Source organism: Leptopilina heterotoma, unplaced genomic scaffold, assembly GCF_015476425.1.
Source record: "Leptopilina heterotoma isolate Lh14 unplaced genomic scaffold, ASM1547642v1 Lhet_169, whole genome shotgun sequence".
Classification (NCBI taxonomy): Eukaryota; Metazoa; Arthropoda; class Insecta; order Hymenoptera; family Figitidae; genus Leptopilina; species Leptopilina heterotoma.
In genome coordinates, this window is record NW_025110885.1 from 741,767 (window position 1) to 757,211 (window position 15,445).

General features: G+C 23.0%; 2 protein-coding genes across 2 annotated transcripts in view; one reads left to right on the plus strand and one right to left on the minus strand.

Annotated features, from left to right (window-relative positions):
• Positions 1-7,271, minus strand: part of LOC122499553 (alkyldihydroxyacetonephosphate synthase) — a 14,974-nt gene extending 7,703 nt beyond the window's left edge. Inside the window, exons 1-4 of the mRNA XM_043607976.1 lie at positions 7,120-7,271; positions 6,836-6,972; positions 4,356-4,776; positions 877-969 (exon numbers count right to left, since the gene is read on the minus strand). Of these exons, the coding sequence (XP_043463911.1) occupies positions 877-969; positions 4,356-4,444 (182 nt within the window). The 5' untranslated portion in view covers positions 4,445-4,776; positions 6,836-6,972; positions 7,120-7,271. The remainder of the gene's footprint in view (positions 1-876; positions 970-4,355; positions 4,777-6,835; positions 6,973-7,119) is intronic.
• Positions 7,272-8,010: 739 nt separating this feature from the next.
• Positions 8,011-15,390, plus strand: LOC122499552 (ATP-binding cassette sub-family D member 3). The gene is made up of 13 exons (XM_043607975.1): positions 8,011-8,092; positions 8,453-9,094; positions 9,263-9,305; positions 9,455-9,642; positions 9,724-9,793; positions 9,918-10,015; positions 10,259-10,439; positions 10,677-10,889; positions 12,754-12,823; positions 12,939-13,411; positions 13,568-13,867; positions 13,947-14,108; positions 14,206-15,390. Exons 2-13 carry the CDS (start codon positions 8,979-8,981, stop codon positions 14,281-14,283), a joined length of 1,992 nt encoding a protein of 663 aa, XP_043463910.1. The 5' UTR covers positions 8,011-8,092; positions 8,453-8,978; the 3' UTR covers positions 14,284-15,390.
• Positions 15,391-15,445: the final 55 nt, after the last annotated feature.

The following is a 15,445-nucleotide window of genomic DNA, read 5'->3' on the forward strand; positions in this document are numbered from 1 at the left end:
TAGAATTCTTTTTTTTCCAAACGAATTTTTATAAAATGTGAAGAGAAAAAAAAGCGGAATATAGTGTATAATCATATTTAATTAAGATTACATAAATCCTACACGCCACTCAACCTACATATTTCCACTCACTATGAAAATACTCTATGCTAAGTGGTAATAAAGTAAAAAAAATAATAATAGCCTCACTTAAAAATTGCCATGAGATTTAAATTTTAAATTCGGGACCATTTGAAAGTTGACAAAGTTTTTTTATTAACAAAATAATACTGAATAAATAATTATTCTTGATTATAAAAATATTGATCTATAAAAATAGAATTAAAAATCAAAATTTATATTGAAATTAAAATAGAAAAGAATTTTCTGAAATACTTCCTTAACTTTTTTTTTGTCACTTTCACTTAGCATAAAATTAATAAGGAAACAATGAAAAATAATTGGTAAAACGAAAAAAATTTGAGAATTTTCTTTTTTGGTTAATTCGTGAAATACTGAAATTAGACATAAAACCAAAGTTGTTAAATAATTTTTTTTCTTCTCTTGTCTTTTTCTAATCATTAAATATTGTTTAGAATAGACCTAATAGGTATGTATATGTATTTGAATATCTACGAATATTTAAACAACGATTACCACACACAACGAGTCGGGCAAGGAAATGATTTCAACATCTAAGTAAATACTATTCAACTGCAGAAATTTAAGCCTTGAATTACCCAATTCAAATATTTTCAGACTTTTAATATATTTATGAAAAATTCATTATGAAAAATAAAAATGAAAAAAAAGGATATTTATATTTGGTTAAAATTTTAATATAAACACAAAATGACATAATATTCTTTTATTTTCATTTAAAAGACGCACACTTACCGATTTCCAGTGAATTCGAGAACTCTTTCACTCTCGTTAACACTAAACTGCGAATCCTTGTAGCCCCATCCATTCCACTTGATCAAATCTTGCCTAACGTGAAACAGAGAATAAAAAGAAGAGTTTTAAAAATGTTGAAAAAATATTTACATTGTATTTTACATTTAATTAACAATTACTATTATTAATTTCACATTTCCCGTCATGTCAATTCTCATACTACATAAAAAATTTCTTATGACGATAATAAACAAAATTGAATAATTAATCATCGGTAAAAAGTAGTTTTCATTCAATACACGATAAATATTAATATTTTAATTACTTTGATAATTAGTGCCAAGAATATTATTAGTCAAAATAATCGTATTGTAATTTATTAATAAAAGAAAAATAAACAATGAAAAAAATAATAAAAATAATATTAAATTATTAATAATAATAAAAAAATAAAAATAATATTTATTAGTCAAAATAATTGTATTGTAATTATTAATAAAAGAAAAATATAATTAGAATTATTGATTAAAGAAAAACATAATTTAAATTATTTCATAGAAAAATATAATTAAAAGAAAAATCCATATTTAATAACCTTATTTTTTTGGATAAATTTCTCTTTTAAAATGTTTAAAATTTTTTTAATTAATAAAATTCTAATTTAATATTTTCAAGATTAAATAATAAAAAAAATTAATTAAACAAAATTGTTTCGAATCAAAATCATAATTTAATTTGTAAAATTAATTTAATTTCGCCTAAGGCATAAAAAGAATTACACATAAGTTATTGTAGAAAAACTAATTCATATAAATGCAAAATACGTTTTTTTTAAATTTGTTTTCTGCCTAAAGAAAAACTGGAGTTTATTTATTTTAATGTCTTATTCACGAAAAGAAAAAAATCTAAAGAATATTTTAATAGTTGTATTGAAAATTTGAACAAAAGGAAAAATTTGAATATTTATTCGGTCTTCTATACTTAATTTCAAGATTTCTAAGCAATTTTATTTTATGTATAGGTATTAAAAAAAATTTAAGACGTATTAAGAACATTATGAATTATAATATTTATTAGAGAATATAAAATGAAGTTTTAAAAATATTTAAATTAATATTATATATGTTAAACTTTGTTTAATACTTATGAGAAAGTTTTAATAATAGACAGGATTCTAATAAAATTGTAAAATTATATTTTTGTAACTAAGACAACAATATATTTATATATTTCAAAAACGGTTTTTGTCGAAAAAAATTAAATTTAGGTACATTAAAATAAATTACAATTACATTCAAAATAATTGAATTAATTTGAAATTTTTTTTTTAATTTTTGAAAATAATTGACTTTTTAAGAAGAATTTTAGAAGAAAAAAATTTTAAAAACAGTTGAATTCAATTGCTGTGAGAATATATTTATTATTTATGAAAATAATTGAATTCTAGCAAATTTTTTGACCAAATTTATTAAAATTTTCTTGAAAATAATTATTATATAGAATTTTATTATAAATAATTTAATTCTTTATGAAAATAATTGAATCCCAGCAAATTTTTTTGACTAATTTAATTAAAATTTTCTTAAAAATAATTCAATTCTTATAAAGAATTTTATTACAAATTATTGAAAATAATTGAATTTCTGTGAAGAATTTTATTAAAATTTTTTTTTTTTAAATAATTTAATTCTTATAATTTATTTATTTATTTACATCTAATATCCCGCAGTCAAAATTGGAATAAAGAATTTCATATACATTTTTTTAAAGTAATTGAATTTCTCTGAAGAATTTCATTATTTTAGAAATTAATTGACTGTTTGAATTGAACTTTATTAAAATTTTTGAAAATAATGGAATTTCTGTGAAGAATTTTATTAAAATTTTTGTAAATAATTGTATTCTTGCAAAGAACTTTATTATTTATGAAAATAATTGAATTCTCGAAAATTTTGTTTGACTTAAAATATTGTATTAAATATAATTCAATTCTTATAAAAAATTTAATTGGAATTTTTAATAATAATAAATGATTTCTTTCGAGTATTTTACTAAAATTGTATTGAAAATAATTGAATTTTTCAGAAGAATTTTATTGAAAAGTTTTGAAAATAATAGAATTTTTTTAGGAAATTGTATTAAAGTTTCTGTAAATAATATGTGTAATAATAATTAATTAGTTGGTAATTATTTAATAAATAAATATTTTAAATTATAAATCTAAAATTAAAATTTTCCAAAAACTGAAGATGATATTGAAAATAAAAAATTTTGTAATTTATACACAGTAATAAATACTGCGTAACATTTGCTAGCATAATTTCTAATTATTAAAAAGAAAAAATTTAATTATAATTATTAAGAAACGAAAAATATAATTATAATTTTATTTTACTATTATTACTATTGAGAAATGCATATCACAGTTTGTATGTTATATTATCACCTTTTTCACAAAATAAAATTCTCCAACGTAGGTAATAATTATTTTGGCACATTTTATCACAATAACATTGAAATATTTTTCAATACAAAAATGATTAGCAAATGAAAAAAAAATACATTAACCTAAATAACGATATTTCTAAGCAATATTCTATACTTGGATATCAGTGTTTAAACATTTATCACAGGACAAATGTATATTTTATGACAATGTTAAGAGCATGAAAATATTTTCCGTAAACTAAAAGGTGAAAAAAAAGAAATATTTTTCTTCAAAGAAAGTAAAGAAAAAAAATTATTCCGCGGGTAAATTTGATATCGTGAACCACGTGATTCTAAAGCAACGAATCGGAAAGTAAATATTGATTTTTTTCCAGACTCTACACATGCGGATCATATAACGCGTGTGTCTGGTCTGAAGCTGGGATTACAATAAAGTCTGTTCCCATTTAAGATGATTTACACACATGCGGTTGTATGTAGCAGAAATAAAATTTTTTTTCACGTTTCCTTTCATTTCTTTCTAGGTGAATTTTCATCAATACTTGACACATTCTATATATTTTAATATAGTGACACACAATATTTTGCGATATAAAGACAATTGATTATTATTTAGTCAATATTCCTTTCCTTGACTTCAATATTTCACGCCGAGTAACGTTCATTTAACTCTGAGAAAATGCCATAAAAGACATGAGTCATAATACACGAGGAGTGGCTTTTCCTTTGTAAAATTGTAAATAATTTCTCTAGTAAGTCACGTTTATTAAAAATAATAATTAAAAATACAAGCGATAAATATAGAAAAACAAAATAATTATTTTTCAACTCGCAATTATTCAATGTTCTTCCTTTCGGGAATACAAACCGAAAATCAATCTACGATACGAATTAGAATTAAAGAATTCATTAATTATTTAATTAAAATTTATAATTTTAACAAATAATTTTTATTTTTTACTAATTAATAAAAATTAAAAATACTTCTAAAATTAATAAAAATAAAAATAAATTTTTGAAAAAAAACTAACCTGACTTTTGGTACAGCACTTTTTACTTCTGTTGGTCCAATCAAATTGTTTATATCAGATGTGTCGTTTTTTGTTGAAGGTTCAGTCATGTTATTTTTGTTATTTATTGTCTTGTCACGAGGGAAATAAATAAATTGATGAACATTAAATGTCTTCTCTTTAAAATTAGACTTGTGATAAATAAGAGGTATGTATAGAGAAACTTAAATCCTATTATAAACCAGGAACGAGGAGAACAACTGCTTCACTCACTGTTCCAGCAGTCGACAGAAAATGCACCGGCTAGCCAAATTTAAATCGATAAAGAAAGCCCCCGCCCGATGGAGTTCCGCCTACCACTGAGTCTGACCGAGCAAACTACGTGGGGGACTGAAGCCAATCATAATTTCCATTTTTCTTCTTCTTTTTTAATAACATTTTTCTGAAAGAAAAAAAAATAATAATATCAATATCATAATTATTTGACGTATTAATTTAATTAGCTACCTATTGGACCTATTAATTTTAATTTAATAAGTGCTGATTAAATAAGGTGCTAATTAAAATTTAATAAATGTAAATTTCACATATATTTTGGCCTCATCTAATTAGTATTTTTGTATTTTTTTCAAAATATTTCATAAATATGTCGTCAATATATTGAATAATTAAATAATAATATTACAATTAATTTTCTTAATAATTATATTATCGAAATTGGAAATATTAAATCTTAGAGAAAGGATTAATTAAAGCAAACTTCTTTCTTATCTTATAGGATTATTATTAATTAATTGTAATAATAAATAAAAAAATATTAATTTAATAATTCTATATGGAACAATATTAATTTTAAATAATTGAATTCTTTCGAATAAATCAATTAAAAATTCCAATAAAAATAATTGAATTCTTATGAAGAATTTAATTAATTTTAATAATATTTAAAATAATTGAATTTCTGCAAAGGAATTTTTTTTATTTATAAGAATAATTGAATTCCTCCGACGAATTAAATTATTAAATTAGTGTAGTAATTATTTATTATTAATTATTAGTTAATTATTATTTAATTGTTAAGTACTATTTGATAATTATTTAATAATTAGTCGTTATTAATTAAATCAATTAAATCAATTATTAATAATTCTCTAATGATATCGTATAATTTTTTATAGAAAATTAAAAGTACATAAAAAAGTGGGAAATAATAAAATATAAAAAAAACAAGAAATATCAATCGTAGTAATTGTTTTGTGGGCGTAAATCAAGTTTGAAATGAAAATTTGAAAACTATACAATTTACAAATATTTATGAATATTTTGACAGCTATGTTGTAATTCTCTAGGTTTTTAATATTTTTTTTCTTACTTTAAATAAATTTTATCTCTTTTTTTTATTACGTTTCCAAAGAAGAATAAATATTGAGAAATAGTAAGTTAACATCACCTTGGCATTGGTGACATGGTACATGTTAATATTTATGTAAAATTTTCAAAATATTTGCATTTCCACCATGTGTCGAAAAGGAAGTTGATTAATATCATAATATCATAAAATAGATTTTTTAAAGTGTTATATCAATAAAAGAAGTTATTAAATAATAATATATATATATGTAAAGTTAGAAGCAATTTTTTTTGTTTCTAATTTCAATAATAATAATGAGAAAATTGTTAACTAGTTAATTATCATATCATTTCAATTCTTTCAATTAATATTTAAACCCTTATGTATCGTGAATAATTAAATTATTAAATTTGATAATTGAAATTGAAAATAATTTGAATTGGATTTTTTTTATATAATTGCATTTTTTCAAAAAATATATGTTTAATGAAAAGGAAAACTATTACTTTCATATCATTAATTAATTTATAAGTGATTTTTAATAGAAGTTTAGAATGATATTTTAATTACTTTCTCGAAGGTCTTTGTTTTAATATAAAAAAATGTTTAATCAACAACAGTTAAGCTGTCATGTTTGATTTTTCTACTTTCTCATTAAAATCTAATAAATCGGATATATTTTGAAACACCATGATTATAAAAACACATAATTTCTTTTGAAGAAAATGAAATAGAAAAACAATCTTAATTGTGTAGGTAGTATTTAATTTATAGTTATTGTATGAAGCGTTATGCTTTTTAAATATTATAAATAATTTTCCCATCATCGTTAAACGAATTACGTTGAAAATATAAAAACTTGTAACTAAAGGTCATCATGTTTCTATTTAAAAAAAATATATTTATGAATCGAAATTTTTTGTCATAAAAATATTACTATGTTGAATTATCAGTTACAAATTATTAAAAGAAAAGTGTATAGATATACAAAAGGAATGTAAAGAAAAATTTCAAGTGTGATAAGAAAAAATAGTAATAGAGAATAAAAAAAAAACTTTAGAATGACAAAAAAAATAATATAATGATTATCGATTATTAGTTTATAATTTAATTCGAATTTGGAATTTATTCTAATACAAATTTTTATTACCTTTCTGTTTGAAGTATGGAGACAATTTTTTGATAGAACTTTTCATATTTTTTGATGCAATAATTAAATATTTACGATAACAAGATATTTTTGGTAAAAAATAAACTTTTATTCCCATGACGGTAATTTCAATTATTCTGCAACAAAAAATAAATTCCTATTAATTTTGACAACATTAACTTTAAAATATTGAAATGTATTTTGAAAAAAACTGCGATAAAAATAAATATTATATTTTATAATTATATTGTGCACTGTGTGGCTAATTTGAATAATCAATTTACCGACTGTTTACTACTGTTTGCTCTCTCAAATGAATTCAAAAACAAAACAAAAAAAGATTATATATAATTACAGTTATTTTAAGGTTATTTTGTTCAATATTACAATGTTTGACAAACTTTTTTTAAATTATATATTTTCAATTGATTTTGATTTGTATTTTATTCTATTTTAGCTCTTCATTTATTATAATAATATACTTGTGTTGATTATTTAAAATTCGTCAATTCATGTATATATATATTGAAATTTATAATTATTTATGCAAACGATGTAAACAAAAAACTAGGGTTGTGAGTGATGAAACGTTTCATTGAAACAATGAAACTTTCATTTGAAAGTTTCAATGTTTCATAAGCGAAAGTTTCATTAATTTCATGAAACATTGAAGAACCAATAATTAAGCTTTATTTGCACATGCGCAGTTGTCAGTTTAGGTTAGATAATCTCTAGAAATTTTAGGTTAGTTCGAAACAATTTAATGAAAATTTTTTGTTTACATCCGAAAACACGAGAGTAGTTATGTTAATATTAACTAAAAATTACCTGAAATATTACCTCTAACGAGTGACTTAAAATTAAATTATTAATATATTTTTTAATTATTTATTTTATTTATAAAAATTAAAGAAAGATATTAAAGTAAGTAATAATACTTCATGTTTTTGACAACAAAATATGCGTTAATTATTATACTTTCTTGCATTGAATTTGAAATTTCCCGCTTAAAACTTGAAACTTTGAAATGTTTCATGAAGCAATGAAACTTTCATGAAACATTTCATTTTCCAAAGTTTCATGAAACTTCACAACCCTACAAAAAACTAATTGAATTACATAATACACTTGAAGCCAGTGGCATACTGTTCGATTATCGAACTCTTGAATCCAGTGTTACCAATCTAGAGTAAAAAAAACGGCTAACGGCATCGTCTCGCAGAATGTTTATTTATTAATTATCTTAATTATTAAGAAGTAATTAATATAAAATATTAATATAATAGTAAATAACGAACTACTAAGAATTTATCATTCATCTATTTCTTTTTTATTATTGTTTCTCGAGATGTTTTGAAATTCGAATTTCGAGATATTGACGATTTTGATCGAACTTAACCTAAAAATGCGTTTTTGTCTTTTTTATTATTTTTATTATTTTTTTGACAATTGATGACAATGATGAGGTTGAGTCCACAATAGACAGCGTTAAGGAGATTGAGCTACTTAACACCATTGATATCAATGGTCTTAAGTAGATTATCGATGGTCTTAAGTAGCTCAATCTCCTTAACGCTGTCTATTGTGGACTCAACCTGACAATTGATGACATCATAGAGTGTCACAAGTGCTGTTTAAGTTATTGAACAACAAATTCGGCCTAAATTATTATTATATGAAACAAATAAAATTTAAATAAATCGTGTAATTAATGCGGGAGAGTTTAAATATTAAGAAATATATATTTTTGGTGAACCTTGCTTTTAAAAATTAAGTCTAGTATACAAATAAGTGTGGATCTAAGTGATTGTTGGTTGATTTTTAATTATTTCCGAAACAAAGTAAAAAAAGTAGCACTTTTAAAATAAATAAAAAAACAAGTAATCAAGTTGAGGGTACCGTATATTTGTAATTACGGTATTGAATTAAATGAATCAACAAGGTTAGGTTGTCGAGTTGTCGATGATGGTGTGACTTGCGATCCAGCTGATTCGTTATTTCGTTCGTCCGCGAGAAAGGATTTTACCCCACCACAAATTTTAATGTGCTCTTTGCTCCAAAGTCGATTCACAACACTTTGCCCGTGTTCAGAACGTGGTGAAATTTAATATACTGCGATTTTAAACATAATAATAAGAAAAGAATGGCGCCAACACTCAGTAAATATATTGACAAAAGAACTGCTGCTGGTGCTTTAACAATATCAGCGTTGATTTGGTTTTTAAAAACAAGAAACAAAAAACGCATCGTTAAATCAAAGTATGTATTTCACAACTACTGTCACTCTATAAATTCCTTTCGTATATACGAAACTCGTCATTAAAATCCTTGCGAAGCAGTTTAATGACACAACCACTATTGCACATTTTTACTCTTTCCCTTATTTACCTTTATAATTCAATTTTAATTAGTTTTCTCTATTTTCAGGAATAACTGGCCTAGTAATGATATTCAGTATGTTATCAAAGAGGTATGTAATATATAAATAAACAATTAATCTTTAAGTGATTAGACAATTATGCAATAAGCAATTTGTAAAGAAAATTAATATTTTCCTGTTTATAGATGGAAATGATGAATTTAATTTAAACATTTAAGAATCAAATTTTGTTTTTTTAGGAGAAGCCTAAGGGACCAAAAGCACACGTTAATAAAGCTTTTTTTAAACAATTACGTCAATTACTTTCTATTGGAATACCTGGAGTTTTTTCTGTCGAGTCTGCTTATATTTTCCTTATTGCCGCCTCTCTTGTTGCTAGATCGATATGCGATTTATGGATGATTCAAACCGGAACCTTAATAGAAACGTTTGTATTTTTTTTCATCTAATTTTATTGATTTTATCACCGTCATTGTTTATATTTCAATAATAAATTAATTTTTTTTAGATCTATTGTCAACATGAATGCAGCTTTATTCAAGAAGAGACTTTTAAAATTTTTAGCTATTCTACCAATGGCAAGTAACTTATCTCTATTATCAGTAAAAGAAAATTATCTAGATGCCTCTTTTTTAATATTTTTTTTTAAATTGATTAAATTTTTTTTTTTTTTAAATTGATTTAAAATTTGATTCTTTTCAGGTTTCGGTGGTGAATAATGTTTTGAAATACAGTATAGGAGAGATGAAATTACGCTTGAGAACTAACATCAGTCGTTACATGATAGATCAGTATCTTAAGTAGGTGATTAACATTTTATTATTTATTTATGTTATTTGGGTTCGTTGGCGATTTATTTTTTCATTATAATAAAATTAACCTGTATTGAAAATTTATATAATCTGATTAACACTCGCCTATCGTTTCATGTCGGGTTAAAGGTGAGTGGAATCGTTTGGACCCAAGTTACATTTTTAATAGAATAGCCTTTGCACAAGCATTGTTGCTGAATCATTATATGAATAATTAATTTAATTTCCCAGAGGATTCACATATTATAAAATGAGCAATTTGGACACGAGAATTGCAAATCCAGATCAATTATTGACAACTGACGTTGATAAATTTTGCGAGAGTTGCACTGATCTTTATAGTAATCTTGCGAAACCTATGCTGGACATTTTTATTTATGTTTATAGATTAACGTCAACACTAGGCGGGCAGGTAATTAATGTTCGATATTCATTGATGATTCAAGAATATTTTTATATGATTGGAAAATAATTCCAGTCGAGTTAAAAGACGAATTATAATTATTTTCTTGATATTTGTTATCATTATGAAAAAATAATTTTTGTTTAATTCAAATTGAATAATTTCTTGTTACAATTATGAAATTATATAGAATTGAAAATTAATGTTTATTTAAATTGAAATGTAATAATTTCTTTCTTGTTTTAGACACCATTATTAATGCTTACATATTTAGTACTTGCTGGAGGTGTTTTGACACATTTACGAAAACCAATTTCGCAATTGACAGTCAGAGAACAACGACTTGAAGGTGAATATCGACACATTCATTCACGATTGATAACGAATTCGGAAGAAGTTTCATTCTATCAGGGAAGTTCGCGGGAGAAACTTACTCTACTCGCTAGTTTTCATAAACTGGTAAATATATTTTTTACTCATCTACTAAAATCTACTGTTTACTCCTTTTTTACGATTTGCAACTTTTTGGTTACCTTTTTTTAGATTTGTGACAATATAATCTACTTTTTTCTCTTTTTTTTTGAGAATTTGCACTACCCGCTAAAATTGAAATAAAAAAATAAATATTCATTTTCTTCAAAATAATTATAAATTCAGGAATCACCAATTCGCTTTGTTTCATTGATACATAAAAATTTTGTTTCTAAATTGAATTAACTTCAATGGAATTTTAATTCAATTCTTAAAAAGAATTTAATTATTTTCATAAATTAAATTCTTCGCAGGAATTCAATTATTTTCAATACAATTTTGATTAAATTCGTCGAAAAAATTTGCAAGAATTTAATTATTTTTATAAATAATAAAATTCTTCGCAGTAATTCAATAATTTGCAATACAATTTTAATTAAATTTCTTGAAATAATTCAATTATTTTCAAAAATTTCTATAAAATTCTTCAGATGAATTGAACTGTTTTTTTTAAATTAAATGATTTGTAGGAATTCAATTATTTACAAAAATTTCTATAAAATTCTTCAGATGAATACAATTATTTTTTTAAATTTTAATAAAGTTCTTCAGACCAATTCAATTATTTTCATAAATAAAAAATTCTTTGCAGAAATTCAATTATTTTCAAAAATTTCTATAAAATTCTTCAGATGAATTAAATTATTTTTTAAAAGAATTAAATGTTTTGCAGGAATTCAATTATTTTTAATAGAATTTTAATAAAATTTCTCGAAAGAATTCAATAATATTAAAAAATTTTAATAAAATTCTTCACAGAAATTCAATTATTTACAAAAATTTTATTAAAGTTCTTCGCAGAAATTCAATTATTTTTAATACAATATTAATAAAATTTCTCGAAAGAATTTAATAATATTAAAAAATTTGAATAAAATTCTTCGCAGAAATTCAATTATTTGCTAAAATTTCTATAAAATTCTTCAGATGAATTCAATTATTTTTTAAAAGAATTAGAATTTTTTAATAAAATTCTTCATAGAAATTCAATTATTTACAAAAATGTCTATTAAATTCTTCATATGAATTCAATTATTTTCAAAAATTTTATTAAAGTTTTTCGCAGAAATTTAATAATTTTCATAAATAAAAAATTCTTCGCAAAACTTCAATTATTTTCAAAATTTTTATAAAATTTTTGAAATGAATTCAACTACTTTCATAAATAATACAATTTTTTAAAAAAATTCTATTATTTTCAAAATTAAAAAAAAAAATGTTTTTAATAATTTTCATAAATTTCCTTGAAACGATTCAATTATTTAAAAATTTTTCTAATAAACTTCTATGCAAAAATTAAATTATTTTAGATTCAAAATTATAAGATTTACCAAAATTATAACAGTTATTAACTAAAATATTATCTTTTAAAACTTTTTATTTTTTTAATTTGAAAAAATTCAGTTTTTAACGCAAAATTAAGGGAAATAAAATAATTTAAAAAAATTTTTTTTTGCTAACTTATTCTCTAAATCTGAATTAGTAATAATTTGAATTAATTCGAACGAAAGTGATATGAAATTTCTAAAAAATTAATTATTTATTTTCACGTAGAATAGCATTAATTGTATTTTTTATTAATAAAAAATAGTTTGTTTGCAATAAAATTAATAAATAACTATTTTTATGTTTTAGAACGTTTAATTAAATTTACAACTTAAATTATGATTTCTAATTCAAAACAATTTTGTTTAAATAATTTTTCTAATTATTTATTCTTCAAAACATGAAATTAGCATTTAGGAATTTTAAAATTCAAAAGAAAAAATTATTAATATCATATTTTTTTTAGGTGACGCATCTTCGAAAATTCCTCGAATTCAGGGTAGCAATTGGTGTTGTTGATAATTTCATTGGAAAATGTACGTAAAATGTTTTGATTTTTTATTGAAAAATTATTTTTTTTATTAACTTAAAAGAAAAGAAAATTTGAGAATTTATTATTAAAATTTAATTTTCTATCGAAAATTGTTACAGATGTGGCGTCAGTTGTTGGATTTTATGCCGTCAGTATACCATTTTTACAGAAAAATCATCCAATTCTTTCTGGCACACCAGATCATCGATTCAAGTATTATTATACTTATGGTCGTATGTTAGTAAAATTAGCTGAAGCAATTGGCCGTTTAATTTTGGCTGGACGTGAATTAACGCGATTGGCAGGATTCACTGCTAGAGTGACGGAAATTAAAAATGTTCTTGGTGATTTAAGTTTAGGTAAATATGAAAGAACAATGGTCGCCGATCTGTCAAATTCAATTGGTCGGCCGGGAGATGGAAAGATTCACGCCAAAGACAATATTATACGATTCGATTGTGTACCACTCGTCACACCGAATGGTGATGTTCTCATTAAGGAATTAAGTTTCGAAGTTAAATCTGGTATGAATGTTTTGGTTTGTGGACCAAATGGCTGTGGAAAGAGTTCATTGTTCCGTGTTTTAGGAGAAGTAAGTATTTCTTGTTCTGTAATTTTCTAATAATTCTGTAAAAATCAAAATTTATGTTTATTTTTTTTTTATTTTATTTATGATTTATTATATTTATTTTTTACTACGTTTCTTTACTTCTTTTGATGTAGTTGATTTAAAATGGATTTTTTTCAGCTCTGGCCAGTTTGGGGTGGAACTGTGACGAAACCGCCTCGGGGCAAATTGTTCTACATTCCACAGAGGCCGTACATGACATTGGGAACGTTGAGGGATCAAGTTATTTATCCACACACACGAGCGGAAATGATGAGACGTGGCAATGCAAAAGATGAAGATCTAAAGAAATTTTTAGATTTAGTTCAATTGAGTCATCTTTTTGAACGTGAGACACAATCGAATAGTCAAGGCCAAGGTTGGGACACTGTTGCCGATTGGATGGATGTCTTATCAGGAGGGGAAAAGCAACGAATAGCTGTAATTTCAATTTTTTTTTAATTTTTAATTTCTATTATAATTCACGAACAAATTACATTTATATTCTTCTAATGCGCAGATGGCGAGATTATTTTATCATAAACCACAATTTGCAATTCTGGATGAGTGCACAAGTGCTGTGAGTGTTGACGTTGAGGATTCCATGTATTCATATTGTAAACAAGAGAATATTACACTTTTTACCGTCTCTCATCGAAGATCACTTTGGAAACATCATGAGGTATTTTTTTGCATACGTTGAATTTTTTAGACAAAAGAAAATTACCTCAACATTTAAATTATTATTTGAATATATATATATAATTAATTTTTTTCAGTACTACTTGAGGATGGATGGACGAGGTGATTATGATTTTAAACCAATTGATTCTGATACACAAGAATTTGGTTCTTGAATATATGCATTCACCTTGCATCAAGGCAAAGAAATTAGAAAAAGAAACACTTGACGAAAATTGTCGAGTTGAAATTGTATAGGGAAAAGCTCGATCAATTTGGTCGAGGCCATTTAGATAAATGAGATGATCTCTTTTTAAGATCGTAGTTTTATAAACTAAGGGTTTTTTCTTCTATTAATTAATTAATTAATTTAATTTTGCAAAGAATTTAAAATTGAAAAATAGTTTCAGTGTCTTAATATTTAATTTGTTCTCTCACCAAAGTAGATTTACACTTTGAAAGTGAATTTTATATTAAATTTAATTTCACATTACAGTAATAAAATTGTTTATCAATTAATTATTGTTCCAAAAAGAATGTTTTTTTTGCACATTTAAATAATTGAATTAAGTATTTTTCTAGTAGTAATTTTAATTTTAAAAAAACAGTCGTAAAAACAAAGGTTGAACAAAATGTGCATAAAATTTTATGTCAAAACAATGAATTTTACGCTAGATAAAAGATTTATACCTAGTTTCTTTGTGTATTAAAAGAGGAACGATAAATTTTAATTGCGCACTTTTATAGATTTTTCATCAAGAAAGTAATTTATAAGTATACAAGGTAATTTAAATTCCAAATAGATGATATTTGTTTGCATTAAATGTTTTTTTATTAATAATTACTGTATTAGATGTAAATTTAAAATTTATTTCGAAAAAATTAATGGAAATAGAGTTCTATTTTATAGATAGTTGTTTATATTTTTATTCGAAATGAATAGGGTATTGAAATAAGATAAAAAAATAAATGGGATAAAAATTTATCGTAAAAAAATTAAAATCTTGAATTTCAAATGTTTTAAATTCATTCTTTTACAGTAATTTCATATTTATAATATTGCATCTTATTGTTTGTCTATCCCCAAGTAGCACGTAATATTAGGAATATTCCAGCAATATGCCACGACATTGAGGCAATATTTGTAATGTTAAGGCAATGTTCTCAATGTCGCTGTAATATTACGTGCTACTGGGGTCACTTTTTGTATAAAAAAAAATTTCATTAAATACGTAAAAAAAATTGTATGGGATTGCTGGACAATAAAACTTTTACTGTTATAAGTTGTTTTATAATAATTTTATAAAATTTCACTAATTGTAAGATTTAATTTTTTTT